This window comes from Saimiri boliviensis, chromosome 4 (genome assembly GCF_048565385.1).
Source record: "Saimiri boliviensis isolate mSaiBol1 chromosome 4, mSaiBol1.pri, whole genome shotgun sequence".
NCBI classification, from domain to species: domain Eukaryota; kingdom Metazoa; phylum Chordata; class Mammalia; order Primates; family Cebidae; genus Saimiri; species Saimiri boliviensis.
In genome coordinates, this window is record NC_133452.1 from 91,961,033 (window position 1) to 91,985,377 (window position 24,345).

At 40.7% G+C, this 24,345-nt stretch overlaps 1 protein-coding gene across 4 annotated transcripts in view; it reads right to left on the reverse strand.

The window, feature by feature from the left end:
• The window catches only part of PLA2G7 (phospholipase A2 group VII), a 34,402-nt gene extending 13,943 nt beyond the window's left edge, over window positions 1–20,459 (reverse strand). Inside the window, exons 1-5 of one of the 4 annotated variants that reach the window (XM_074397869.1) lie at window positions 20,288–20,459; window positions 8,194–8,336; window positions 2,693–2,814; window positions 2,102–2,246; window positions 184–277 (exon numbers count right to left, since the gene is read on the reverse strand). In XM_074397869.1, the coding sequence (XP_074253970.1) occupies window positions 184–277; window positions 2,102–2,246; window positions 2,693–2,814; window positions 8,194–8,302 (470 nt within the window). In that variant the 5' untranslated portion in view covers window positions 8,303–8,336; window positions 20,288–20,459. Of the gene's footprint in view, window positions 1–183; window positions 278–2,101; window positions 2,247–2,692; window positions 2,815–8,193; window positions 8,337–16,698; window positions 19,734–19,944; window positions 20,218–20,287 lie in introns of those variants that run through there. The other 3 variants (XM_003923082.4, XM_074397868.1, XM_074397870.1) reach the window with 3 other exon arrangements.
• Between the last annotated feature and the right edge of the window lie 3,886 nt (window positions 20,460–24,345).

Below are 24,345 nucleotides of genomic sequence, written 5' to 3' on the forward strand. Positions count from 1 at the left end.
AAAAAAACTACTTGCCAAGACAGGGCTAGGACTGATCAATAGACCCAAAGCCAATTATTGAGGAAACCCAACTCCTCCAGACAAGGGCCTGCGTGACATTCCAAAATCTGCTATTTCTTTTTTAAATAAAAAAACTGTCATTTATTCCTAGAGGCTGAAGTTGTTCAACCTTTCAAACATTACCTGAATGCTCCAAGACCATGAGAAAAAACAATGAGTGGATATTTTTCACCAGTCCTCAGCGGGGAATTCCAGTTTGCAGGAGTTGTCACAGAACCTAGACAACAACAGGAGATTATAGTTAGTGATTTCTCTGAGTGTTGCTAGAATTTGATTCAAATCTCATTAGCATAAAATGCAGACCCATCTAATTTATATCTACTTTTTTATGATGAATAGTAAATTCATTTAAAAGACTGCTACTAGATACCCACCAACCAAATACCTGAATTGTTAAGTTCTTTTCTCGGACCATAGGGTCATCCATGATGAGTTCTTAATGCCAGCTGTGTACTTAAGGTGAGAGATTTTCCTACTCATCAGTGTATTCACAAAGGCTGCTACTTACTGCTGTTGCCAGGTTTTGGAAAAACTTTGAAGGGAATGTTCTGAAATCAAACTACCTATACTACCCAAAAAAACCAAACTACCCATAAAACCTCAGCTGCATTACGCTGAGAGCCAGAATCTAAGAATCAGAGACTCTGCTCCTTATAATTTGGTCATAATCATGCAGCCAAAGGTAGAGAAACCACTGACTTCATACTGAGTCGTGGATGCATCTCTGCCACTTCCTAGCTATGGATCTTGGGCAAGTTCCTCAAACTTTCTGTGCCTCAGATTCCTCTTCTGTAAAACTGAGAAAATGGTATCTCTTTTATAGGGTTTTTTGTGAGAATTTTATTTAATTAGGTAATATATGTAAAGCACCTATCCATTCACATAGTAAGGGGCTCAAAAATGAAAATATTGTCTTCTTTCACTTCTCAGATTTTAGTTTTTATTGTCACCATTATTATTAGCAATCATTTGTGTTTCACCTTCTCATTATAAAATGCAGATGTGGTCATGAAGACTGAATGTGATGAGGAAGTGATTTATAAGGTTTTTGCAACATAAATATGCAGAGTTACAGTATTTTAATTTGTTTTTTTTTTTTTTTTTTTTTGAGACGGAGTTTCACTCTTGTTACCCAGGCTGGAGTGCAATGGCGCGATCTCGGCTCACTGCAACCTCCGCCTCCTGGGTTCAGGCAATTCTCCTGCCTCAGCCTCCTGAGTAGCTGGGATTACAGGCACGCGCCACCATGCCCAGCTAATTTTTTGTATTTTTAGTAGAGACGGGGTTTCACCATGTTGACCAGGATGGTCTAGATCTCTTGACCTCGTGATCCACCCGCCTCGGCCTCCCAAAGTGCTGGGATTACAGGTATAAGTGGTTTTTAAGAAAATTAGAAGCTGATGTTTAAGATGAGTCCTAAAAGTTGTAGATAGTTTTGAGGGAGAAACGTGGAGACACAGATAACATCAGCCCAACATCCGTAGTGTCTAGTCAAACAGATAAGGAAGGAAGGAAAATTCTACATTAGTATAATGTAGAAAATAAGTAAAGAATGCACATCAGATTGTCTTAGTGATGGGGGTAGGTGATGGGAATGAGAGTAGAGTCTCTTTAGGCATTAGCTTTGACTCCTCCGTTTTAGATTTGGAGAGTTTAGTGGCTTCTACTTTTTTTTCTTTTTTGGTCTGACTTTAGCACAGAGCATGCAGGATAGTGGCTACACCAGAGAACCTGCTATTCTAACCACATTATTGCCCTCTCCATGGTACGTCAGATGGAAAACTAAACAGCAGTCATAGAAAGATGTCAGAGTCCGTCTGATACTCTTGGCCACCCCCATCCAACTCAAGATGGAGAAGATGAGAACTCTTGCTTCTATCATAGTTTCCTGGGCTTTAAAGAAATAATTTTACCTTATCATTTTAGGAGATATTTACACTGGAGAAAAATCTACTTTGGCCTTAACTGCCTGAAATTTTTGTTGTTTTCAAAATTTTCTTATATACTAGAGCTTACAAAGAAGGATCAACAGAAATCTTACCAAAGAGTAACCTCAAAATGTTGCCCACAAGCCAGTGTCTTCCAAGAAATTTACTGAGACCCCAAAAATATTCTTTGTTTGGGATCCAAAGGGTGTCAAGGCGATCATCATCTTGGGATGGGTAATATAAGCGCAAGAAGGTGCCCTGTTAAGAAAGAAATTAATGTACTTTTAGAGAAGCTGCTTCTCAGACATATTCCAGCAGCTATTTTGCTTATTTCATTAGCACGGACCCAAGTACCTCTGTGTTCACAAAGAGGTCTAGAGAACTTTTTAGGCTGCTGTTGTGATTGAAGACAGTCATGAAAGAAAAACAGCAAAACAATATTTTATCTCAATGAAAAGAAAATATAAGCAGCCTGGCTTCAGATATTAAGGAAGTGAAAAATAGGGTTTATAGATAAATTAATCAGACAATAGCAAAGAATTGAGGAATGGCTAAACTAATAAAAGGCTTCATATGAAAAAATACACATTGCAAAATGAGTCTTTCTCAGGTGAGGGCAAGGACACATTTGAACACCTTCGAGTGGGCCATAGTGACAGACAATATTAGAGTATCAGTATAAGTCTGATAAATCAAAGCATTACCTTATTAGTGTGATCAAACATTAAATCTGTACAACCAACAGAATAAGGCCCATTTCCCCGGGGAATTTTAGTTTCGCCAGAGCTTGCAGCAGCCATCACTACTTGTATTTTGTTGACCCATCCTGAAAAACAAGTATATATTATTTCATTTGTCATCTATCACACATCAGATTTTATTATGCAAAGAAATTCCAGTGGAATCAAGTTACTTCCCACAGTTTCTGGCCTTCATTCTTTCTCAAAATAACAAGTAAAATACACAAATATTGAGGGTCTGCTCTGTTTGAAACACTCTGTAGGGGTTTTGGAGGGTAAAGAGATGAAGGTAGACATTGCCCTTCTCCCAAGTTGCCTTGGACTGTTACCTCCTAAATGTTTACAGCCTTGCCCTCTCATTCTACTTCTATCCAGAGTATATTAAAGATGATTTCACAGATCTGTTTTTCCTAAACATGAACTTTATCTCACATTTCCAATTTGTGCCTACAACTTATCCTTCAACATCTCTACCTGATGTCCTTTTCACAAGAATGTCAAAGCCATTTAATTTCCAAAATGAAACTCAATGACCATCTTTCAATTCCCCCTTCTCACCTTCTAGCCACACAGCCTGCAACTCAAGAGCTCCTCATCTCCTGCACTGCAAGCCAGAAACCTGGGAATCATCCTATTCTCCTATCTCTTTCTCAGCAACCCCCTATATTCAACCAAGCCTCTATTTCTAACATCAGTTTTTAGGTTAGGAAGATCTCCACAATCTATCTCTGACCCTCTAGCTCAGCTGTCTCACTGATGTCCTCATTGTCTCCTGACCAGGCTGTTACTCTCTCTTCCAACTGTTCTATCCACCTTGGATCTTGACCCCTTCAGACACATCCTTCACACAGCTCCTGGAGGGATTTAAAGCACAAATAACACCAGACAATTCTGAAAATCCTTCAATGGCTTCCTATCAGCAAATGTTCTTTCCTTGAATGAGGAATGTATTGTAATCTCTTTAGAAGGCAGTTTGTAGGAGGAATTTAAATGTACACATGCTTTCCTAAGCAAACACACTGCTACTTGCACAAATGTGGCCTATCCTTTCAGGGTTCTGGGGTTGAAACATACTGAGGTTCACAGGTGCACAAGTTAAATCCCAATTTCTCAGCACTGCAAAGAAACCCTCCACTGGAGGCCCATTGCCTTGTACTCTTCTTCTGCATATTCCCCTTAAGTTATCCCCCTTTCTTGTGCTACAGCACTCCTTAGCTACACACTGGGTTGACTGATGCCACTGCACCTTTGTAAATGCTACTGCCTATGCTTAAATCCTTTTGGTGAACTCCTATTCAAACTTCAATACCTTGATCAGATATCCTATCTTCTCTGAAGCCTTACTTGATTCCCCAGACAGACTTAATCATTTCATCCTCAGTATTATATAGATTCTATGTATATGTGTGTACACACACGTAATCATTCTTCCTATCACATATTAAAATTATGTATCTGCATGCTACACTAGGCTACTTCTCCAGAGCCATATCCATGTCTTTGCATCGCTGATCTTACCACAGATCACATATCTGGCACATAATCAATGCATAACAAATACTTGTGAAAATGAGGTTAGGTAAACTGGCCACTGGTCTCTCTTGTTTTCCTTTAAACCCTTTATCACATACAGTCTTTTACCCACCCACTTCTAAAACTCCTTTTCTCTTTCTGGTGCAACCCTTCCACACACTCCTGCAGCTTCATCTGTTATCCTTTCTAAACCCCAATCAAATCCATATTTAATTCCATGATGTTGAATCCAAATATCAGTATATTCAGACTGTCACTTTTCTTGACATATCCAGCTTGTCCACTCCTTCCTTCCATTGGATGGTAGGAGTTGATTACTCTCTGCTAGCCAGTTGCCAAGAGCTATGTTAGGTATGGTATCTGCATCAATACCATGCATGGAACACTTCCCAGAAAGGTTTTGAGTCATTCGGAGAAACCAATTTACAGCCTCCACAATTTACAGCCTGGTGACTCATATGTGAAAAACCTGCCCACGATGAAGCCTTTCAATACATAAGGCTCAGCCACTCAAAGCTGATCTGTGGACCAGCATCATTGGCACCACCTGGAGCTTGGAAATGCAGGCCCCTGGACTTCACCCCAATTCTACTGAGTCAGAAAAGGAATTCCCATTAAAGTTTAAGAGACACTGGGCTGAAGTTCCAGACTACCTGGCCTGATACACAGGTCAGCAATCCATGGTCAAATGGTAAGAGATAGTTGCAAGGAAGGCAAGCAGTGATGGGGTTGAGATGAACGAACCCTGGGAATTGAGTGGACATAGTTCTATTTCAGATTTCAGGTGTACCTCTTACAAGCTATAATCCTCTGGCCTAGGCAATTTGCTCCCCTCTCCGATCCACATTGTGAAATGACATAAAAGCACTTGACTAGCCCACAGGACAGCTGTAAAGATGAGGTGAGAATGTAGGTCAAGTTCTTAGTACAAAACATAACACATAATGGGCAGTTAACTAATGCTATTTACTCCTTCCTCAGAGTTAATTTATTCTGGCTAGGTAAATCTATGCTGTGTCCTTGGGGAAGTTTTTGAGTTTTAGCAGGTCTAACCTCCCCACAGGTAGAGTCAAACCCCAGAAACTATTTTTAAAAACTTTACCTGTAGGTGAACTTTCAGGGTCTATTTAGAATTACAAAAGGCTCTTCTTCTTCCGGTAAAAGACTATGTACTGAGCCATGCTTCAGGTGTGGCAGGGAGATGTGCAGTCCCGAGGAGGAGGACCTTAGGGCAAGGACACCTGCCGTTTCTTCTGTGGTGAGCTGCTGCGCCCCCACCCCTAGGCAGGCATGATGTGCGTGTGCCGGGCTTGGTGCAGGGAGACCTCTGGCTCACACAACTCCCTAAGGAGTCCCAGAGCCACAGCTGGTGTGGGAGTCACTACCTCTAGAACTGGAGGCTCAGTTCTGGAGCCATGGGAGAGATTCACCCAGCACAAGCCTCTCCTTGTGAGATCTCAAAGGCACAGGGAAACTTTTCCAATAAATTAGGAGTGCCCTGGTTGTCCAATACCTGCTCTCCCTGAAAAGGTTCCTCACTCAGCATTCAGGAGCATTCACGTCAACGTGAGGCTATACGTCTGCCTGTTCCAGAACACTTGACCCCTGAGGCCGCAGGAATCATTGAGCTGACCCAGGTTTTGACATAGGTCTATGAGATCCTGTGCACTAGTGCCAGGGTGCCTGGGGGTGACTGTGGAAACAGGCTCCATAGCCTGCAGCTGACCCAGTTGTAGGCCTGGATTTCCCATTCTCTAACCATCTTTCAGGAGTCACCATTAAGGAAGTGGAAGGAGGAGACTCATCAGATCAAATAACCACTCACATCATTTTGTGGTTCAGAATTTATAGATGTCTCCTCTTAGTTTTCTTCAACTTTATTTTAATAAGAGGATCAGAACCTATAGTATGCTATTAATCCTATTACATATTTTTGGTGGTATACATTTGTCAAATATTCCTGATGTTCAGTTTTGGGTTTGGAGATGAATGGTATACATGCTAGGAAAATTACACTCATATGGCTTTATATAATCCATTAGCAAAGAGGGTATCTCTAGCCCATTTTTACAAACCTTTTTACCTGCATAGCCACATTTTCTGTATATTCATTTAGTAAGAAATTATAAAGAATCACCTATTATTTTAATCTTATTTAATAAACTATTTCTAGTATTTTAACCAGTATGTATGCATTCAGTTTTGTTTGTTTTGAGACAGAGTCTCACTCTGTAGCCCAGGCTGGAGTGCAGTGGTGTAGTCTTGCCTTACTGCACCGTGGGTTCAAGCAATTCTCCTGCCTCGACCTCCCTAGTAGCTAGGACTATAGTTGTGTGCCACCACACCCAGCTAATTTTTTGTATTTGTTTTTAAATAGAGACAGGATTTCACTATGTTGGCCAGGCTGGTCTTGAACTCCTGACCTCAAGTGATCCAACCCCCTCTCAAAGTGCTGGGATTATAGACATGAGCCACTGTGCCTGGCCTGCATTTATTTTTGAACATTTAGAATGAGGATTGCATTGTACTCAATGATGGGACTATAAAGATAAATAAAACAATGTCTCTGTCCTCAAGTTTCTGTCAGTCCAATGACAGCTTTCCAATGATTTTTAAAGATAAAGAGATTAAAAAGAAAAATGTTTTCACATTTTTACCCTGTAGCAATAAAAAGTGAATGATATAAATGTTTCCTGGATGATTTTCCCGCCATATAAGATATTACCTATTCTCAATCCATGAAAAAGGTAATAGGAAAAATGAATTAATGTCATCTAGGCTGCAGGACCCTTGAATTTGGCTATAAGTTTGTTGTCTTAGCCACCAGTTTATCCTTGATGCCTTAACTTACTGATGTGTTGTAAGATGAATGGACTTGTGAGATATTATTCTACTTCCTATGCAAATGTAGATATAAGATATAGAACCTCTCCTACTAATGCATTCATTTTCCTGGTTATGCAGTAGGGCAAAATGTATAAGGTACTGAGTTATAAAAGCTCTTTTGTAAATGCTAAAGAGTCACCCATCAAGCTTGAACAACTAGATACAGAATGACAACAACTATCCAGGTGCACAGCTCTGTGGGTATAGTCAGTATGACAACATTCAGAAGCCTCCTACACTGCTCTCCACAGGAGACTGGAAAGAGAAGTTTATGCATCACAACACTCTGGGATGAGCAGGAATTTGCAAAGCTCCAGAAACAAACTCTTTGCAATTAAGGTCCCTCTTAGTGATATTACATGTAGCTGTCTAAAGATGGTGCCCTGTTTTGGCAAACTCCTCCTGGATTTGTCTAAGCTTTCCTCTTCTTTCTTTCCCCTCTTACCACAAGACAAGAAAGAATGAGTGATCACATCCATTCTCATCTGGAACTGCCTAGCACCTACTTGTCCCTGTTTCTCTCTATTACTAGGTAGGAAAGATTGTTTCCCTTTGGATCCCAAGACCTGAAATTGTTCTCTCACATGACCTTCCGCTATTAAGCAAGACTATACCTGTTGAAAAAGACACCTGCCTCTTCTCCACCTCATGAAAGCAGGTTTTGAGTCTGCCTTGGAGTGTACTCGAGAGCAGCTGCATTACTATGCTTGTGTGTAGACATGTGTTAGGACAGTCACAGAGAAAAGGGGTGGCATTAAGGAGGCTCTCTGTGGTGACTGCAAGCTGAGCTTCCAGTGTCACTTAAAATGTCCCATCCTGGTTCTGTCCTGCAGTCCTGATACTGAAGAACACAGGTCCTTCTTCAATGTCATTTGAAATGAAGAAAAAGTGAGAACTTTTCCCCTGCTCCAGCAGAAAAGAGGATCGACATAACCATTTAAATAGAACTTGTTTAGATATGCAGATGTGTAACTTCTTGGGGGCCACTTGAAGTATGGCAATGGACCAGTTGCTCAAGACCCTGAACAAATAAATATACCTCTTACCTGATGATTTCATATGGGCAACAGGATTTAGGTATTGCCAGTCAAAAGGATGAACCACAGCCAGGCAGCCGCAAAGGTAGAAAAGCGCATGCAATTTCAGTGGCACCATCTTGGGAGCTGAGCAGCAATTTCGGCTTTGTCTCCTTCAAAGCAGATGATTAAAAGCAAAAAAAAAAAAAAACATGCAATGAAGAGGCCTTAAATAGGCTGACAAATCAAGAGAGGCTGACGTACCAGTAACATTGGGGAAAAATGAAACACACATTTTCTGGGCTGGGTTTTAGATTGGTACTAGAATGATAAAGTCCTTGGTAATGTAATTACCTAATTACATTACATAATCCTACATTACCAAGGATTACGTTGAATTGTAGAGCACAGAAAAAATACTTTCCAACAGATTAGAGTTTTGGTCACTAGTTTTCTAACTTTATAACGGTATATTTGGCTATAAAAATAGTCAACAAAATATAACAATTACAACAACTATCTATATCATCATCATATCCATAGATATGTCCAGCACATAGTAAACAGTTCACAAATTTTGGTTATTTCCATTATTTAATTATACAGTGATTATATTTCTGCTGCTGTGGTTGTTTTTGGTATTAACATGTTATATGCTTGGTAATTTCTATAATCCTACTAAAACATAAGTTTCCAAAAAGCAGAAATCATTTTTTTTATTTGTTATCTCAGTGCCTAACAGAGGGCCCGGCAAGAAGTAATACTTAATAGATGCTAGCTGAATCAGTAAATGAAACAACAGAATATGAGATGTGTGGTAATAATAAATTACATTACAATTAGGCTGTATGTTTACATTTTATTAGCAAAAACTATCTTACATTTGTTCATTCATTTTCCCCTTTAAAATGTGGCCCTTCAACTTTTGGGGGGAATGGAAAAGGTACAAGCCACTACCATCTCTCACCTAAAATTTGCTGTCACCTCTAATGTGTCTGCCTGCTTTTGCCCTTGACGCTATAATCTAAGCCCAACACAACAGCCAGAGTGATTGTGTCATCCTTCTTCACAAAACCCCCAAATGGTGTCATATGTTACAAGGCAGAAGCCATTGACCCTAAATAGTATATAAGGTTCTACATAGCTTGTACTCAGCACACTCCCAATCCTTCCACTATCCTCTCTTGCACACCTGCTGCAACCATACTTGCTTTCTTGCCATTCATAAGACATGCCAAGTACTCCACGCCTACCCTCCATCCCCACCTTGAGGGTTTTGTATCTGTTGTCTCTTATGGGAATGCTCTTTGCTCTGACATCCAAATGACTGGCCCTCTCATCTCTGGGTTTTTGCTCCAGGGATACTTTCTCAGTGACACTTTCCCTGATCAATCTATTTAAAATTGCAATCTAACCTCCTTTTTCACACCAATACATTCCCTATTTCCCTCTCTACTTTAATTTTCTCCAATATGTATCACCAACTAACAAACTTTGTATGTTGTTTGTTAACTGTTTATCACCTTCCATGAAAAACTTAGTTCTGTGAGTGTAAGAACTTTTGATGGTTTTTCCCCCTGCTTTATTCCCAAAACCTAAAATAGTGCCTGGTATACAGAGGCACTCAATAAATGCCTGCTGAGTGAATAGATCTAGCACATCTGGTTACTAATATAAACTGACCCCTGTTTAATGATCCGGTGTCCCATTGACACTAATGAAGTATTAGTTAGTATAGCTATTTCGTGGGAAGATGTCATAAAGATGCGTGGCATAGACAATCGGTGCTCCTGAACGTCTATGGGCTTCCCTACATTTCTTAGCCACCCCTGTGGCTAGGCCAGGCCCATGGGACTAATTCCTGAGAAACAGAAATTTGAACCAAAGAGGTATGACAGAGTCATTCTATCTCCTTCATTCCTTCCTTTCCCTCACACAGCAAACTTAGAAATCACATGCTAATGTAGTGGAGTCTTGAAGTGAAAGAAGCCTGTATGCCTAGTCACTGAACAGAGAAGAGCCCCTGCCAATTCAAATGACCTTTCACAAACAGGAAATAAACCTTTGCTGTGTTAAGCCACTGAAAATTTCCAGATGAAGCTGTTATTGCCATACTGGAGCATAGCATGGCCGATCTTGAATAATAGCAGATCTGTAGTCATTCAATCAAAGGGTATTTCTTAAGCAAATACTATATGCCCTCTCCTATGGCAACAATTGTGATAAGTGCCAGAGAATCTGATACAATCCCTACTCTCAGAGAGTTTACAATTGTGTTTGAGAGACAAGACTAGCATATATTAATAATATAGGAAGAAAGCAAATTACAGGGGCATTTTATAATTCTTAAATAATACGGTATAAGTTCTCAGAAAGAACAGGAATTCAGAGAGAAAGATTTCAAAGAGATGGGGCTGTAGTAAGGGGAGCTCCTATTGCATAGGTTATAAAGACCCAGAGAGGCAGCTGGGAAATGTGTTGCTAGGGCTCCAAACTTCTTCAACTACTTGCAGAGGGACTATATTTCCCTATTAACATCTTCCTTTTGATCAGAAAAAAGGTACGTGTAGTGTAACTTGAGATTATTTATAGTTTTGGTTGATTTTATTGATCTTATTTCAGTATTATATTTAATTTTACTATAAAGTTAATACATGATTTCAAAAATCCAAACGTAACAGGAAAAGGTAAATTGAGTTGTCTCTTCACAAATAACAACTTGTTAACAGATTTTTTTCCAGAGGTATTTCTAGGCTTGAATACATAAACACTGCAGAGGCCAAGTGGGGCACGGGTGGCATTCCCCTTGAATTTCTGAAGGTTCACTCAGAAATCAATTCATAAAAGACAGGTTATTCATTCAATGTGTATTGACAATGATCCTTCAGAATGAAGACCCAAAGATACAGGGGAAATTGTCTATTTTTATGCATACGTTCAACAAAGTATGAACAGCTGTGTAGAAAGATGACTGGACAAGAAGGGTAAGCTATAATGCTAGTAGAATAAGAGAAGAAACCCAGCAAGGCCTGTCTCTTCAGATTCTTCCCGGTCCCTCTGTGCAGCATTCCGTCCTCCAGGGTAGGAGGAGCCCTCCCGGAATGAAGGTCTTATAACCTAAAATCAGATTAAAGTCCTGCCTTGGACAGGGGAAAGGAAGGCAGGAAAAGGTCAGAAAGAAACATGTTATTTTCTGAGACTTGCTCTTGAGGGCTAAAGCACTCCAATATTATAACAAAAGACTGTAGCAAGGGCTATGGGAGTTATGAACCAGGAACTATATTAACATGTAATAATTACAATGACCACAGAAGCTTCTGAATATGAACACATAGGAATAATTCATAAAGTGTCTTTTAACTTTTAAAGTTCTCTTTCCACAGATAAGTGCCCTTTTGTCAACCATGGGATATGAGTTACCTAGAAATGTATTTATATTAAGAGCGAGGACCCTGAAAAGCCTAATGGTAACTTTAGACATTCTCTTAGAAACAGAGAATCCAAAGTGACTACACTGAAACCCTTGATATAGCAGTCTTCATCATCACATTATATGAAAATGTATTACCATAACCACAATCACTGGTCAATTAAAAAAAAAATTTTTTTTCTTTCTTTTTTTTTTTTTTTTTTTGGAGACAAGAGTCTCATTCTGTCACCCAGGCTAGAGAGCAATGGCATCATTGGCTCACTGCAACCTTCACCTTCCAGGTTCAAGCCATTCTCCTGCATCAGCCTCCATAGTAGCTGGGACTAGAGGCACCCACCACAATGCCTGGCTAATTTTTATATTTTTAGTAGAGATGGGGTTTCGCCATGTTGGCCAGGCAGTCACAAACTCTTGACCTCAGGTGATCCATTCACTTCTGCCTCCCAAAGTGCTGGGATTACAGGCTTGAGCCACCCCACCCAGCCAAAATTTTCTTTGAGAAACATGTAACTGGTCAAACAGATCAATAATTAGTAAACCAGAGTCTAGGAACACAGGACTTATGTTTTAAAACTGCAAAGTTTACCAGAACAAAGTCAGCAATGCCAGTGGATTTATAAATGGATACACTGATTTCAGGAAGGCAATTTGACAAGCCTTAAATTGTCCACACCTTAACTGACGTTTTAATTAAATTTCTGGGATTAGCATAAAAATATCTTACATGCAGGAAAACTAAAATCTAAATGCACTACAACGTTTATTCCGGCTCTAAGAGCTAACACATACACATACATATACTTACAATGGAAACCCTACAAATGTCAGAGGATATAATCAATGAGATTTTTATTCTCTTATTGACGTGATATTCACAACATTAACTATTTACAATGCAATTTTAATTAAAATATATATATATATAAAATTATCATGTAAAAAACAATTAATATAAAGAGGGGTGATGGACTTACGGGTGTTTTTCCCACTTTTTACTATAAAATTTATTCATTTACTAATAATTTTTAAAAGGACATTTAACCCGGGAACATGCAAATATGTTATGTTCCATGGCAAAAGGGGATTAAGATGCAGATGGAATTAATGTTGCTAATCAGTTGACCTTAAAATAGGGAGATTATCATGGATTATCTGGCCCAGTGTAATCACAAGAGTCCTTCAAATTATACGAGGATGGCAGAAGAAGAGGTCCGAATGATGTGATACGAGAACGAACCCACCATGGCTGGGTTTAAACATGAAGGAAGTGGGCATGAGCTATGATATGTGGGTGGCCTCTAGAATCTTGGAAATAATTATCTTTAATTTGGGCTTTTGACCACTAGATAAAATATCCTCCTGGCAATCAAAAGTGTTTGTATGTTCATGAAGATGTTTAATATCAAGTAAAATGCCATGTAGAGAATTAAGAAAATTATCCATGATTCCAGATATTGAAGGAGAAGAAGGAGGAGGAGGAGGAGAAAGAGGAAGAAGAAGAGAAAGAAGAAGGGGATGAGGAGGAATAAAAATAAATATAAAAAATAACAAATGTTTGCAAAGTTTATCTCCTTTGGAGAGTTTTATGTAGTTAGAAATTAAGGTAATTTTTAAATATTTTTCCTACTTCTCTGTTGTCCAATATTCCAAATCAATGGGAATGTTCACTTTAAAAATTGTCGGGGACCGTCCGGGACGGGTAGGCACATCTGCCAGGGGTCTCTCGACCTGCAAGAGGGTCCCAATACCTGGAAGAGAGAGTGCGCTTGAGCGGGGATCTGGAGGGCTGATAGGCCATGCCTAAACAGCAAATTTTATTTTTCAAAGGCCAGGAATAAATACACTTTCTTGGCTCTGGTTTACGTCATAGCAAGAGGAAATGCAAATGTATACCTTACATGGCCTATACAATAGAGAAGTCAGATACGCAATCAGTGGTTGTAAAAAGTAACAGAATTTCCTGTGATCACAAAGCTTGTTTACATCCAGACATTATTCCTCCTGGCTGCAGGTATCTCTGGTTTGATCTTGTTTTAGAACTGAGATGTGAAAAGGTTTTCTCGTTTTGCTGATCAGAATATCTTTTAACCGGATTCTCCTTTGTCTACTCCTGACTCAACTTAGCTCAACTTCCCCATTCAGGAGTCTCTGAGTCAGAAATCAAAGCCATCCCTTATGGTGGCATTTGCTTTGCAAATATCCCGACAGTTAAACCATTATCTAGGGTACAAGGCAGTCAGGTAAGTAAAGAAAAGGTTAAAACTTATTCTTAAAGAATCATAAAAAAGTTAAAAGCAGGAACGGGTTGCTGGCAGGGGGTCACTCGGTCTAGCAGCACTGCATAGTTTTAGGCCCAAACGATATTGTGGTTGATATTAGAAACTGATCATTCATCTTTAAGTTCCTTTTTCCAGATAGCTCGACTGCCTCCAGTAGGAAACTGTGTTTGGGATCAAACTCACCGTATAGTGAGACTCACGCCTTTTGGGGGTCTCACACGGGAATGTTCCCCACAAAAAATCAATAATTTTCTTCAAATAGCAAGGCCTAAAAATAATTATCTTCAATTTTGCCCCTTGATCACTAGATAAAATGTCATCCTGACAAGACGACTTGCAATGAGCACTCAGATAATGCATTCCATTTAAAGGGATTTCACCTTTCTGCCTCTCTCCTGTACACTTCATTTCTCCCACTGAAACCACAGTTTTCTACCTGTTCTTCAGATCTCAGTTGAGATGTCCATATACAACCAACACTGCCACAAATCCTGATTTTCCCTCTTTGTCACTGTTAAATTCTCATCAGGCATCATTTCCCTTTTCAAAACAAAAGACAAACCAAAATAATAGGTAAAATGTCCAATCTCGAGTCTGGAATTTCTCTGAAGAGCTGACAAACCATCCAAGTACAAGTGAGTCCTGGTAAGAGATTAGGACAGACAGGCCTTAACTCTTGTATTATTGGTAAAGAGTCAGAAAAGAAAATGCTCATTTGTTAAGTATCAGTACCCTCTTTCCAAATTCTTCTTGACTGACCTTTGGAATGGGAGCATGTGACAGGCTGAATAATGCACTCCACCTAAATGTCCATATTCTAAACTTCAGAACATGCTAATATGTTATGTTCCAGGCAAAAGGGAAGTAAAATGCAGATGGAATTAATGTTGCTAACCAGTTGACCTTAAAATAGGGAGATTATCATGGATTATCTAACCTAATGTAATCACAAGAGTCCTTAAAAGTATAAGAGGATGGCAGAAGAAGAGGTCCAAATGATGTGAGAATGCAACCCACCATGACTGACTGAAAATGAAGGAAGTGGGCATAAGCTATGATATGCAGGTGGCCTCTAGAATCTTGGAAAGGTAAGACGACAGGTTATCTCTAGAGCCTCAAGAAAGCAACACAGCCTTGCTGACTCCTCAAGTTTCACTGAACCTTCTATTTTAGCCTAGTAAAGCTGTGTCAGACTTCTGACTTTCAGAACCATGAGATAATAAATTGTGTTGCTTTAAGCAACTAAATCTGTAGTAAATTTTTAGAGCAGCAATAGAAAACTAGTATGGAACATATAAAGTAACCTAATGAGACAAAGAGCAAATAATAGGCCAATTCAGTTTCCACTAAAATCAAAGAAAGTGGCTGAAGTACCTCAAAACTGGCCCACTACCAGACCAAATGATTGCTGAAGAAGATAAAAATCTTCTTTGGATATTTGACCATAGGATGAAGGCTAGAGAATGCAGCTAGAACATCACTCTACAACAGCGTCTCAACTAAGGCAATTTTGCCCCCCAGAAAACACTTAGTAATGTCTGGAGATATCTTTCATTGCCACAGCCAGGAGGGGGCTGCTACTGGCATCTAGTGAGTAGCAGTTAGGGATGCTGTTAAGCATTCTATTGTGCACGGGACAGCCCTACATCATAGAGGAATCTCGAAATGGCAGTAATGCTGAGGTTGAGAAACCTTGGTCTAAGAAAATACTGGGCAACTCTATCCTTGTTTAACAAGGAAGAAATATGGATTTCATTCTAGGGAGGCAGATGCATGAGAAATAAAAGGAAGAACATTTTGATAATTAAGTCAGTTGTGATGTCTACCTCACAGCGTAGCTTTCTTTGTCATGAGAACTCAAACACTGCTAAATAACTCCCCACCAGGGATGCTGAAAAAGGGATGAGTGTGGTTGAACTCTCAGGTCCCATCTTTATGCAAGACATATGATTCTCTTTAAAAGTATCTGCAAAAAATTTCCTGCTCAATACTTGCTAATGAAACCAAGAAAGAGAAAAGATAATATCTACTCTATTATTTTCTCTCTACCATATTAGCTAATGGAATTGTAACTTAACTTGGACACTATCTCAAATGTATAGCACTCAAGTGACTTCTGCAGAAGTGTCCAAAGCCTCTTATATTGGGGACAGTAGCCACAACTCTTGCATAATCATTTCACAACCTAAGAAAAGAAGTACGGTCAAAAGAGCAAAATAAGAAAGTTCCTTATTGAGGAAGTAGTTTATTAACACTCATTTATAAGTACAAGTACTGTACTGAAAACCTGCAAGTAACATATAATTGATTGATTCTACTCACAATTTTGGAAATGGGAACTAATCTGCATCCAATGTGCAAATGTCCAGATGTTTGATATTCTATATGGCTTAAAGGTCATAAAAGGTAAAAGTTGTCTAAGATCACTGGACAGCTTGCTGCTATACTGAAAGTTCTTGATCTTACTCTTAAGATTGCATCCTCCAACCTGCCTGCCTAGATAGGCCAACCTGGCACTGTGACCTCAGCTACTGTCTTCTCTACAGTCTTACAATGAGTTTAAGCTTCAGAAGAATGATTTTTCTAGAGTAACTGTGGCTTCTCCTTAAAGGATCAGAGATCCTTGCATTATGAAAAATGAAAGTCACAATCAACCCCTGCCCTTAACAAATGAAACACAGTGGAAGAAAAAGAAACACACATACATACACCCCATGTATGCAATATTACTCACAACAGAGTGTGGATCTGTTGACTGTTGTATGCATAAATAGCTACATGGTGGTTAGGTTAAAAGTCATGGGTATACTTCTTGAGAAAACTTACCTTGTGTCAGAAGAATAAAGTGATTTAGAAATCTACCTCCAGTTTCTGGCTGCAAAGCTTTGTATCTTGAATCTGCTGCTTACTAGTTTGGTGACTGCAGTTAAGGTCTTGCCTAATTTCTGCTTTTCTCTCCTTATCTGTGAAAGGGGAACCCCGGTAACGGGGTTGTTATGGGGATATGAGCCCTTGGAGGAATGCTATTACTACTACCCCAAGTCTACCAATTGCTGCTCAGCCCCAGGAGTCTGTCGTGCAGGTGCAAGCCACAGTGACTGGGGTGTGGAGGAACCTGTGGGGCACCGGAAATAGAGTGTACAAGCAACAGGAACAGATCCTCTCCCGCTAACGAAACTCAGTGTCCATGTTCTCCAGGAGGATGCAGTATTAAACTGACATATATGCCCCAATACAGCAGAAAATACTGAAAGAAGCAGGAAAAATGATAATGGAGGCCACGGAGGGACGGCAGTTCTGAGAAGAGCTGTTAGTTCCCTAAAACATCCAAATGCACCAGTGCCCATCCTATAGGCAAGATCAGAAATGAAGTGCTATCCCTCAAACTTTACCCACCCACTTATCTGATGTCATATGTACAAACTAAAATGAATAAAATAAGGTAGAAAAATAAGATAGTGTTTGTACGACAGTTAGCAATCATGATGACTTACTCTGTGGTAGGTACCCTTCTAAAAATATAAATGAACTCATTTAGTCCTCAGAATTCTTCGATATACAGATGAGAAAATAAAGACAAAGAGGTTAAATAACATGCCCAAGGTCACAGAGATAAGAAGTAGCTAAATCAGGATCTGAACCTAGACCCTGACTCTAAAGTAGGAATTCTTAAGCTTGGCCCTACTGACACTCCGGGTTGGTAAGTCTTGGTTGTGAGAGCTGTCCTATGTATTGTAGGGTGTTTAGCAGCATCCCTGGCCTTTACCCACTAGATGTCATTGGCACACCCCAGTGTGTCAACTAAATAGTATGTCTCCAGATATTGCCAAATGTCCCCTGGAGTGGGGGCAAAAATCATCTTCAGCTGAAAACCATTGCTCTCAAGCTGTACATTGAACAGTTCTCCTGTAAACGATCTGGAAGAATCTAACTGGAAAATAAGCCCTGAAAGTAAATTTAAAAACACAATGGATTGGCCAAGAAAAATCTAAAGACATCTTCAGTTGTAAGACAAAAGTATAACATCTTAGAAAATAGGAGGCCAGCCTCCCACTGCATTCTGCACCATCCTGTTTAATTGGTGGGGCTTTAAGGATTTTAACAAGTAAAGGTTCATGCCAAGAGACAATAAGCCCAAAATAACTAGAATAATGAGGGAATAAGGCAGCAAGTCACAGGAGGAGGTGCTGAACAAATGAGGAATGTTTACTATGGGAAAAACTCAGATGGCATGTGACAGCCACAGTTCTGTGCAAAAGTCCTCAACATGCCCTATGTGGGCCCAGATTGCACAGCTCCATCAACAGGGGTTTTTCAACAATTAGCAATATCCTCTTTATCAGAGGAGCAGTGAAAGTACAGGTCTGGGGACTACCAGCCGGGGTAGAGATTCCTAGAATAGAGATCTTGCATTAGATGAGGGCGAAAGTGTAACAGACAAGCTGCACTTGATTGCTCTAAACCTGAAGTTAAAAATCAAAAGTCTACAAGGGCCAGTCAGGTAATTTAAATCAATCAAACAGGTCCATGCAATAGAATAAAGATTGGTGTGGATTACGGCAGACTGGATCATCCAAAGGAGGCGACTAGCACTCTATTCCTGTTAATGGCTTCCATGTAGGAATGACAGCTCTGTGTCACTAGATCAACCAGTTGTTTCCAAGAAAAGCTGGAAAATTCCATTTGTATGTAATATCCACTGACTTTTAACAGAGCAACTAATTTAACATTTCAAAACATGAGTCAAACAAATAGATTTCTGGCTTCAAGGAGACATGTAACCTCTCCCTTAAAGATGCCCCAACCACCCCACTCCCCAACCCTAAGGGAAATAGGGTGGTAGATATGGTAAGAGATAAATCATACAGCTGCCAGAATTACTATCACATTTTGTCTGCAATTCGAATCACCAGACTGGCCACTTCAAGCTGAAATTCAGACACACTGACCAGTAAATAATTCAGGGGATCTGGCAAGTTAACATGTCCTAGAGACTATTAAGTCACGAGCTGACATTTCCACTGCACACAACATAAATGAGGAAGGGCTTGTTTTCCTCTAAGCAGGCGTATCTCCTTTTAGTAAGTTGCACATCAAAAAAAGACAAGAAAGAGAAATAGAGGTGTCTCACTGCGTCAGTTGTCCTATCTCTGTGAAGAACATCGCCACCCTAGTTGGTAAACAACTTTAAAACTTCCTGACTCTCTAGTACTTAGTGATTCAATGAGGGAAAATGCAAGACCTTCCTCTGAGAGAGAATGCTTCACTAAGTGAAACAACCCTATTGAACTCTGGTCCACAGCCTTCTCCAGAAATGCTGCTGCCATAGAGATATTTTCAATTATCTACAAATCTTTGCAGTCACAGATATCTGCATGGCTACAGCCAGGACAAAGGCAAATCTGTCCAAAATATTTTTTTTTCTCATTCCCAGCTTTAATTATTTTATTTTTGGAATTTTTATCTGAGCATATTCAACTTTAGAAATTAAGCCAGGTATTATTTTAGCAGTAATTTCCCTGCATTCTGTGATGACTTGTTTTATTGGTAACTCTTAGTTAAGAGTTTCCAATTCTCTGAACAGAGGTGGGGGAGGGAGGGAGGAAGGGAGAGAGGGAGCGGGAGAGAGGAAGGAGAAAGGGAGAGAGAGGAGGGAGAGGAGAGTGAGTGAGTGAGAGGGGTGTAGGGATGTGTGTGAGAGACAGAGACTGTCCCGGTAAAACACTTACAGATGAGAAAACCCAGTGTGTACCCTATTGCCCTGGCCTGACTCTCCTCCCTAGCTCTGAGATCTTGGAGTTGCTTCCTTTCCTTTCGGGAAAAGGTTTGGGTGAACTGGTGTCGAATCTTGTCACCCTCCCTAGGTCTCCCCGCGAGGACCGAAGCGCTGTTTCCGAGAGCAGCAGGGTCGGCGAGTCCAGGAACGGCCTGCAGGGCGAGTGCGGCTCAGCTAAGCCCACCCCGGCCCGGGGTCCCGGCCTCCAGCGAGGCGACAGTGCCTCCCGCGCCCGGCGCGCCCCGCCCCCTTCCTCCCGCTCCCGCTCCCGCCGGGTCCCCGGGTCCCCTCCTCACCCAGGCGCGGCGCGGAGCTGCTCGCGGGAACCCGGGGCTCTGGGGGCGTTCCACCGCGCACCGAAGCGACCCGAGCGCTCCAAACCCGACCGCCTCTCGCCGCCAGCACTGCGAGTCTCCGGCCGGCTGCTGTCCCCGTGGCTGCCGGCAGAGCAGCTCCGCCGGGCGGGCGGGTAGGTGGGCTGCACGCTGACTGTGTCCCTGGCCCGCCCGGCGCGGCTTGGCGGCCCCGACCCTCTCCTCCCCGGCCGCTGGTGGAGGAGGGACCGGGGAGGAGCCTCGGCCTCCCACTGGCTGCGGCGGCTTCCGACGCACGGGCGCGCCCGGCATCCTCCTCACCCACCTGGACCCGCGGTGAACTCAGCCAGCCCGGACGGAGCCAGGTGGTGCCTGGGTGGTGCCTGGCTTGCCAGCTCCGGTCCGCAGACCCGATACGATCAGATTTGTCCCCGGCTGAATTCGCCCCGCATCAGGCCGGTTTTGCTTGTTGCACGGTGTTCTCTGAGTACACTGAATTCCTCCGACCATCTAGAATCGGCAGTGTGCTGCGCGTTTTCCGCACTCCGGCACGTGGTGCACCGAGCACCAATTCAGCAGTGGTGTGGACCGCGCTCCAGATTGGAAGGGCTGCCACTGTGCTGGTGTCATTTCTCCCTGGAAATGACAATACAGGGCAATCAGGAGTAGCACTCATGGTCTGAGGAGAAATGGAGCTAGAAGGAGCCGTTTTATATGGCTCAGTTTAACACAGTTTTGTTCGGGGTTTAGCGGAAACTCCTTCCTTCATTTTCCAGTACTTTCTCTTCAATCCACTTTATAATTAATTAAAAACACACTTACTTAAAACTTCAGTTACAAACTCGGGGAAAGTACTTTGAAATTTATGTGTGCTGTTACTAAAATTTTATATTTTTTAATCGTGGTTTGTTTTTTGGTGAGGTGCCAGAACCGGAGATGAAATTTTGTTTGATTTTGAGTACTCTGCAGTAACACGGCCTGAGTTTTAGCTTGTTTCTCCCACTTATGAATGGTGTGACCTTGGGAAAGTTCATCATCTCTCCTTCTCAGTTTCCTCATCCATAAAATCAAGAAAATCAAAATCAGTCGGTCAGAGGCAGCTTGTGAGCATGAAATGTGAATACATGTGAAATGCTTAGGACAGAGCTTGGCCTATGGGAAACATTCATTCGATGTGTGTTATCTAATATTAACAGCTTAATGAAGTAGTGACTCATTTAAACCTAACAATAGTTTTTTTAAAAATTTAAATGACACTATCTGTCCAGTGGCATTGTCTTGTACTTCCTAGACTAATTCCCTGTAAAACAAATGGCCCACAAATATGTATCAATTTAAAAGGCTACATTATGCCCTACCAAAAGAGATCTCTCATGTCTTCCTTTGACTTTACAGCAAAGATAAAAATGAAGTTGAAGTTGAAGATCTAACACCACACTAAAAAGGTGGTAAGCTTTGAGAACAACTCCTGAAAACAAGTATACACATTGTGTTGACTTCTCTCATTGCCAGCAACATGTCATCTTCCATTGTCATTAGGTCATATCCTCGGAGCAGTCCCACAGCAGTTGGCATTTGATGGGTTAGTGCTCTGAGAAAGTGCCCAGTGAAGAGTGCCCAGATTTAGCAAATAAAAATGCAGAACACTCGGTGAAATTTGAATTTCAGATAAACAACAAATAGTGTTTTAGTATAAATACATCTCGTGCAGTATTGGGGACATATACTAAAAAATTATTTGTTGTTTAACTGAAATTCAGATTTAACTGGGCTTCCTGTGTTATATCTGGCAACCCAGTAAGTGGAATTAATAAAGAATATTTCTCACATTCCAAGTGGATAAGTCAACACAGACATACAGATTATAAATTGAGACTGATATGGGTTATGTTTTAGTTTTCATAAGTTGGTTCTTCGTTATTCTATTACTCACTTAATTCCTCCTCTCATTTCCCATCAAAATAGCAGTACTTATTTCCTGTTTAGTATGAGTGAAACTGATGGCTCAGTTCTTCCCTTCAATCAAGATGTTAGAGTGAATTGTAATAATGTGCTCAATTTCTTTTTCTTTTCTGTTGTTGTTTGTTTGTTTGTTTAAAGACGGAGTCTCAATCCGTCACCCAGCCTGGAGTGCAGTGGCGTGATCACAGTTCACTGCAGCCTTGACCTCCCAGGCTTAAGAAATCCTCCTACCTTAGCTTCACAAGTAGCTGGGATCACAGACACATAACACCACACCAGGCTAAATTTTTATACGTATTTTTTGTAGTGATGGTGTCTCACTATGTTGCCCAGGTTGGTCCTGAACTCCTAGGCTCAAGTGATCTTCCTGCATAAGTGCTGGGATTACAGGTCCGAGCCACTGTACCTTGCCACGTGCTCGATGTTTCTTTAAATTAGAATAGTGTTAATGGAGGTGAGGACCAGCTGTATGTCAGGTACCATTTCAAGGATGAATAAGACACAGTACATCCCTGGAGGATAAGGGAAAAACAACATAAAGTGCTACCCTATTAGGCAAATACAGAGTACTGTGGGAGTTCAGCAAGGTGAGTTACTAATTATCCTGAGAAAGATGTGAAAGTCAAGGACACCTCACTGTGTGGGACCCAAAGAAAACTTGCTCCAACTTGGATAAGCAGGAGAGGTCCCAGAATGGTAGGAGTGCCAAGGCTAGGAAGCAACCCATCCTGATTGCAGTAGGAAGACTGGAGGGAAAAATAGGGTTCAATAAAATCAAAAGCATGACTAGGAACTTGGAAGCCCTTGAGGTTGTTAGAAGGTGACAGAATGCCAAGAAAAAAAAAAAAAATGGTTAAATTATTTCCATCTAAAATATAAAGTTAAAATTAAAACTAAGATCTTCAAGAGAGAAAATGTCCAGGAAAGGCCTGATGCAAGTGTGATGTACCTAAAATGGATTGATTTTGATCTACTAGTGGTGTCTCAAACACGAGATCCCATTTAAATCTGAAATCTGAATGTTCTCCTAATGACCCAGAGTGGAAAGCATAATCAAGCCCTCCACTAGATTATAGGGAGCAGTAGTCACATAGTCTAATAGCAGAAAAGCTGCCTATTGGTTTTCTGTTTTTAGATTCACCTCATAAACAAGTCAAAGAAGAACTATGACTATAAAAGAAAATGTAGATATAGTTAACTTTTTTAATGCACAGTGTAAACGTCAATAGGTAGAAAGGGGTAGGAGCTGGAGCAGGGTGGAGAGAAGGGTGGGGTACTAAGGTTCCCATTTTAGGAAGTTACAGTCAAAAGATAGTGTCTGTGGTTGACAGAAGAGGATAAAAAGATCTGGGTGTACAGAGGAGAGAGCAGTGCAGGGCTGAGCATATAGATATATCTCTATTAGGAGGTTAGGGAGGAGATAAGACCAGCGTGTATATGAGTTAAATCTTCATTTCTCTTAGGAAAAATTAGATAGATAGGGCCTAAGATGATATACCAATAAATAACAAGATAGCATGTTATTTTGGAAACATGGAAATCACTACCAGAAATCTAAAAACAGAAACCATTCAGAGTTTGGAAAATGGCGATGAGCTTGAGGTGGAGGTTGACGTTGGGGTTGGGTGGGCTGAGGTGGAAGACTTGCTTTTCTTTTTTAGTACTTCAGTGCTACTTTTTGAACTATGCTCATGATTGCCCTGAATACATATTTAAAACTTTTTAACATTAGAAATTTGTGAAAAGACTTCACCATGGCAGTAGCTTTCAAGTTTGAGTAGGAGTTCTTCCAGATGAACTCCTACTCATTCTACAGAATATAGAAATTCATGAGCAAAGGCTCAGGGGCCTAAGAGTGAAATATACACTTTGGGAAAGTGAAGCTCTCCATCATGGCAAGAGCATTAGGCATATGGGTAGGACAAAGCAGAAGGTAAGAATGAAAGGAGAGCTGGGTTACTAAAAAAAGTCCTCTAGGAAATGTAACAGAGTTTGGACAGTGAGCACCTTGAGGGCAGGAACCTCGTCATTTTTATTCTTGCATCCAATACAAAGTCTAGCACATGGCAATATAGTAGTACACCACAACATGCAGTAAAGTTAAGAAAATGACATAGTTGATGGTAATTTGAAAACATTTTTTCCAGTTAAGATGTAATATTGATATTGCTAGAAATCTAAACAAAACAGAGAAAAATAGGAAGTACAGGTTTCCTTACAACACCAACCTCATTAGGTAATTATTTAACAAGTTGGTGCATATCTTCTAGATGCTTTTTGAGATATGAGTGTGGTTATTAAGAGAGCAGAGTCAGGAAACCAGCTCTACCTTGTACTCCTTCTAAGGCCTTGGGCATGTTATGTAGCCTTCTAACCCCTCAGTTTCCTGATCTGTAAAATGGAAATAATAACAGTGTCTAC